The 6,000-nt window shown below is 40.3% G+C and overlaps 1 protein-coding gene across 1 annotated transcript in view; it reads left to right on the forward strand.

Annotated features, from left to right (window-relative positions):
* MAST1 (microtubule associated serine/threonine kinase 1) overlaps window positions 1–6,000 on the forward strand; it is a 53,390-nt gene that overhangs the window by 15,608 nt on the left and 31,782 nt on the right. The window contains exons 4-8 of the mRNA XM_029283737.1: window positions 541–619; window positions 1,890–2,050; window positions 3,485–3,560; window positions 4,121–4,330; window positions 4,624–4,725. Of these exons, the coding sequence (XP_029139570.1) occupies window positions 541–619; window positions 1,890–2,050; window positions 3,485–3,560; window positions 4,121–4,330; window positions 4,624–4,725 (628 nt within the window). The remainder of the gene's footprint in view (window positions 1–540; window positions 620–1,889; window positions 2,051–3,484; window positions 3,561–4,120; window positions 4,331–4,623; window positions 4,726–6,000) is intronic.

Raw genomic sequence — 6,000 nt, forward strand, 5'->3', positions numbered from 1 at the left:
ATCACAGCTCAGCATTTACTCAGTTTAACATCTTGTGGTGGGTGCTGTTTCTAACTGAACTTTTAGAATCTTAGATTTCCTAGTTTAAAAGCATTTAGGATTAAACTAGCTTTTGTAACATACATTTTCTTAATAATCTCTTAAATGGCTCAGAATCTTCAGAGAAGCTAAATTTGACTCCTCTTGTAGATATTAGTTATTTACAGTAAATGACATTTCAGCAAACAAGACACAATTGATTGAACTGTATTTATGACAAAATTGCTTTTTCTAATCAGGATTAATTCTGCCTTTCACTCGTAAGTAGTAGAGTAAGTTAAAGTTCAATGACATCAGCAGCATTACAGTGATATTAAGGTAATGACAGATGTGACGATGGTGTATGTGTGAAAAGCAGCAGTTATATACTTATATCCCGGTGATAGTAGTGTATATATCACAGCATTTGCCCAGTGATGTTGTCACATACATTTTGTGATTTGCCCCAAGCCCATCCCATCTTAAGGATTCCCATTTTTATATTCACCCTGTTACTTTCAGGGCAGATGGTCGACGTTGGTCTTTGGCTTCCCTACCATCATCTGGATATGGAACCAACACTCCAAGTTCTACAGTATCAGTAAGATAAACAAAAACTGTTTAAATAAAAGAGCTCTTTTATAGGCCTGTGTTGCTTATGAAACACTATGCCCAGAGAACTAGAAATAATGTACTGTATGTGTTCAGAAGAAATTGTTAAAACCAGCTCACTGATCACCAGAGGACAACTGCTCAGACAAACAACACCATCAAGAGAGTTTTGTATGCAGTATACTCTGCATAATGCAAGTCATCCAAAGGGCCAGGGAAAGAGAACGATTCAGTCTGTGTTGTTAAGGCACATTAGTGCACTTCTAGGGAAAATGTTTACATAATGTTAAGCTCTCTGATTTGATAGGTGAGATAATGGAACATAGGGAACAGGTTGGATGTGGCTGTTCCCTCTAATTCCATAGAGTTGCCTACAGTCACATTTATACTCCATAACGGTGTATGTGCATGGTTCACCGTTTGTAATGCCATGTGAGCTTCTTTTGTTACAGATAAACAGCAGTTTAATTCTCATGTGGCAGATCATCTAGGTAGCATGCTAGTGGCCCTAGTTCGATCTCTTTTCACTGGTGAGGAAAAGTAGGGTTACCACCAAAAATACGAAGAGTCCTGTTGGTTAGTATTGACAGTACTGAACTGCGTAAGCCGTTGATCTGACTTGATGTAAAGAGCTCTAGATTGATTGCAATATATGTACAGGTAGTCCTCGACTTATGACCACAATTGAGCCCAAAATTTCTGTTGCTAAGTGAAACTTTTGTGAAGTGAATTTTGCCCCATTTTACGACTTTTCTTGCCACAGCGAATCACTGCAGTTGGTAAGTTAGTTGTTAAGTGGTTGTTAAGTGAATCTGGTTTCTCCATTGACTTTGCTTGTCAGAAGGTCACAAAAGGTGATCACGTGGCTGCAACCATCATAAATATAAAATCAGTTGCCAAGCATCTGAATTTTGATCACATGACCATGGGGATGCTGCAGTGGTCATAAGTGTGCAAAATGGTCATAAGTGACATTTTTCAGTGAACTTGTGTAACTTTGAACGGTCACTAAATGAATCATTGTAAGTTGAGGAGTACCTGTAATTAGCAGTTGGATTATATTTTGCTTTTTGCCATGTATTGTATTTGAAAGCTGAACATCCCATATAGAGGAACTGGAGGTATCCCAGAAATAGCTGTATTTCAGTGTCAGGTTTGGAATCACACACACACACACACACACACAAATGATAGAGCTGCTGCATCACAGCATTGGTGAATGGTCACGTGACCAACTCCGTCCCTTCTGTCCCTCATAGTCGTCCTGCTCCTCCCAAGAGCGCCTTCATCAGCTGCCTTATCAGCCAACAATGGATGAGCTGCACTTCCTGTCCAAGCATTTTGGCAGCACGGAGAGTATAACTGATGATGACGGGGGGCGGCGGTCTCCCGCAGTGCGGCCCCGGTCCCGGAGCCTCAGGTAAGGATGGAGCAGCCAAGACAAGCCTAAACAGCATTTTTTCCTCTGCAGGATCAGTACAGTTCCATACAATGTGCTTTCTTTTTTCTGTCCCTTCTCAACTCTGAAGGGACGCTTCATGTCAAAGAGCTTAAAACAACTCCCTGCTGGAATCATACAACAACTTTATATATTTAAGCGAGTTAGATGATCTCTGTCACAATTTTACAAATTGAAACAGTTAAAGATGCTTCTTTGCTACCAGACCTAAAATCTATAGGACCTTTATGAAGTATGGGTGTATATCTCTTAAATAATTTAGGGTACTCCTCATCCCTAAAATAGCACCATCCAAAGCAAGTATGATCTACTTTTGAAAAGGGCAAAATGGTAGTTTTAAGGAATGAACTTAGTTTTCTAAAAGAGAAAATGGAATGGAATAGAGCATGCCATAACATTTATCACAAAATAACTACAAAATACCACTTATGCCAGTAAATATGGAATATGTTGCAGTTCACATTTTTAAAGAGACAGCCTTTTGTACACTTATCAAGGTCCCATTGGCTCTTACTTCTGAGAAGATCAACTTGCTATTCTGATATGAGCCAAACGGGAAGCCTGAAAGAAAAGTTAAGTTAGTCTCATACATCTGGGGAACAATAGGTTGGGGAAGGATGCCATACTGTTTCCAAAATGGTGGCAATATTGTTACAGTACTTCCTATATTATTATTATGCACAACCTTAATCAAAGGTTAAACTTTCAGAATAGAAAAGGGATCTCATTTTGTAGGTTTCACCTTTTATTGCAGTTGTACAGGCTGTAGATGGTAACATGGACATAAGATGGGAGTTATCATTGCATGCTTTTCCACCCCAGCCGACACTCCCTTTTCCCAGCTTGTTGTCTATTGTTGATTTTGTGCACAATTTTGTTGGTGTGTAAGTGGGTGCACTAAGAGTAGGGTTATTTGATGTTGTGAGATCGACTTTGCTTTTTTTCTAGACTGAGTAGTTGACTCCAGATGCAAAATACTGGCTCATTAGGGTGGATGTGCACTTAGGATAAGCACACACTTAACCAGAAAATTGTTTTCAGTACTCACAATAATGTTGCACAAATAGTATTCCTTGGCTCATCCTTCCTTCCAATGTGCACAATTTCTTTTTTTCCAACCATCTAATGTCAGAAGGAAGGGTTTTCTTCTGGTACTGCTGTTATTAAATAATTTAGAGTGAGAAATCTGTGGAAATTTATATAGGGATCTTTTAGTACATACCAAGCTGCTGTCTGCCAACCTCTGCAGTACAGTATTTACCACCTCACTGAATAAGGTAAAATAAACATGGCATGAGATTTTCAAATAAAATTGAGGGAAATAGAAAGTGTAAAGAAATGGAAAAGACTGTCACCAAGGACTGATTCGTGATTTTTATCTATTTATTTTGGCAGCCCGGGCCGGTCTCCATCCTCCTATGACAATGAGATAGTAATGATGAATCATGTTTATAAGGAGCGATTCCCCAAGGTAAGGGTTGAGTAGGAAAGAGAGCCTAATCATTGAAGCTGGAACAGTTTTACACGGAGAGCGAGGGGGGGGGAAGCAGCAGCCAAGCTGGGGGCAGAAAGATTGGGTCCATCCCACCTTCTTTTGACATTTAAATGAATTTGACAATGAACAGAATCACTTTATATTGTCTCTTTTTTCCTGAGTATTTTAATATTCCAAGAAAAGAATTGAGAAAAGAGACAAAGGATACCAAAGACAAAGGACAATTAGGTTCAATGATAATAGAATAGAGCGGACACTTTTTTATTTAAGGAAAAGGCTCTAATATCCTGAATAATTCCCTTAAAAAAGACAGTAATAAATGAATGGCTTTATCATCCAGATCTCGATCTCTCTCTCTCTTTCTCTTTCTTTCTCTCTCTCTTTCATAATCTGGACAGCGTGGTTAATGCAGTGTAAAGTTTGAAGATAAAGATTCTCAGATACTTTTCTGTGCTTAAAAAAAACCAGGGCTTAGTCTGAGTTATTGGGACTGTCCTTTTTTTACCTTATGCAAGAATTGTTTCTTACCCCAATAGGCCACAGCACAGATGGAAGAGAAGCTGCAAGATTTCATTAAATCCTATGAGCCAGACAGTGTGTTGCCTTTGGCTGATGGGGCGCTCAGTTTCATCCACCACCAAGTCATTGAACTGGCACGAGACTGTTTAGCCAAGTCCCAGGAGGGTCTCATCACTACCGTCTATTTCTATGAGTTGCAAGAGAACATGGAGAAGCTATTGAAAGATGTGAGTGTCAGCAGTCCAGGAAATAAAATACCGGAAATATGAATAAAACGTATAGGTCGCTTGGTTCAAAAGCAGTCTGAAAAATCAAGCTCACTTAGAGTAGCCTTTATGAGGCAAAATAGATTTAAGTGATGGAAATTGGAAAGGCCACCTACATGTTGTGCCTAGTCAGTCGGTGGAATTAGAGACTCCAGTAATGAGGTCATGGAGAGGTAGATTTGGTAAGTGCTGTGGTCTTTCATAATGGCAGGCTAATTCCTTGACTAATGAGCCATCTCTTCTGTTGCTTGTAGGCTTATGAACGCTCTGAGAGTGAAGAGGTGACCTTTGTCACTCAACTGGTGAAGAAGCTACTCATTATCATCTCCCGTCCAGCTCGCCTACTAGAATGCCTGGTGAGGCATAGAAGGGTGGAGTGCATGCATATGTGTGGGTATGCTTGGAATCGGCAGAAGGACCTAAAGTGTGTGCCCCTGTTGTCGATAGATCTTTCTATACGAACATGCCATAAGCCTATCTTAGTGACTATATAACATTCCACACAGGGAAGATCAGCATATAATTAACAGGTATGGAAATAGCAGTGTTGGAGTTAGGAAGAAGATTGTTATGATTTGGTTTTTCTTTCTCCTTGTTTATATTTATTTCACTAGGCCTTAAAATTTGCTTGAGATATTGTGGAGTCACTGTGGGCTGCCCGTGCACACATCCAATTCTCAAGTGCACAGACACAAAGATAGAGGGACAGACATGTACACAAAACCTCTACCTTCTTGCAGCTCTCTTTGCTGCACTGAATTCAGAAGAGAAGGGTGAGTGAAGAGTTCCCCTTATCCTAGCAACTGAGGTGGTAAGAGAGATAGATTATAGCTCACCTGGCTCAGCTGTCTTCCAGTCTTTATTTGGAGCAGATACAGATCAAAACAATGGTCTTGGGCGGAAGTGGTTTGTGGGAGATAAGAGCAGGAAAAAGCCGAGGCCGAGGCCCCGGCATGTATCCACATCAGCAGCAGAAGCATTGGCAGCTCAGGGGAAGAACAGGAGGAAGGGAAAACACTAGAAGCACTGGGTGAGGCCAGTGAGCTATGACATTTAGGAAGTCTTTATTACTGAGAACATTACAATAAAGAACAGGTACACCAGCTACTACTTCAACACCAGCTGAGGGGAAAAAGAGGAAAAGGTGTGAGGAAGATGACATGACAAAGTAGGTGGGCTGGCACACAGGCCATGAGGAAAAAGAGGAAATGGGCAACCTCATTAGCTAATGATGTCATTGAATCTATAAAACATTACATTTTCAAGTACCAAGAACGTATCTGAAAATTAAAAAAAAAAAAAAAAAACGGCTCCTGCAAAATTGAGCACATTTTTGAATACTTTCTTATAGATGTAGTTGTCAGACAGAAAGGCATTCATTTCTTATTAAAAAGAAGAAAAATGGAATGTGCAGAAAAGGGTTTAAAATACAAGTGTAGCGGGGACTGCCTGAGAGTGCTTGCAGGAGCTTGACTGGGAAGGGAAAGATTGGGACAGCTGCAGTTGGCTTTGGGTGTGGCTGGCGTGAGTGGAAGGAGGAAGGATAGAAAAGGAAAGAAAAGGAGAAGGCCGGGGTGGTTGGAGTTGAGAAGAGAAGGTCTGGAAGCTTATTTTATTTTTCTATCAAGGGT

Source organism: Protobothrops mucrosquamatus, unplaced genomic scaffold (assembly GCF_001527695.2).
Source record: "Protobothrops mucrosquamatus isolate PMUCROS unplaced genomic scaffold, P.Mucros_1.0 scaffold205, whole genome shotgun sequence".
Lineage (NCBI taxonomy): Eukaryota > Metazoa > Chordata > Lepidosauria > Squamata > Viperidae > Protobothrops > Protobothrops mucrosquamatus.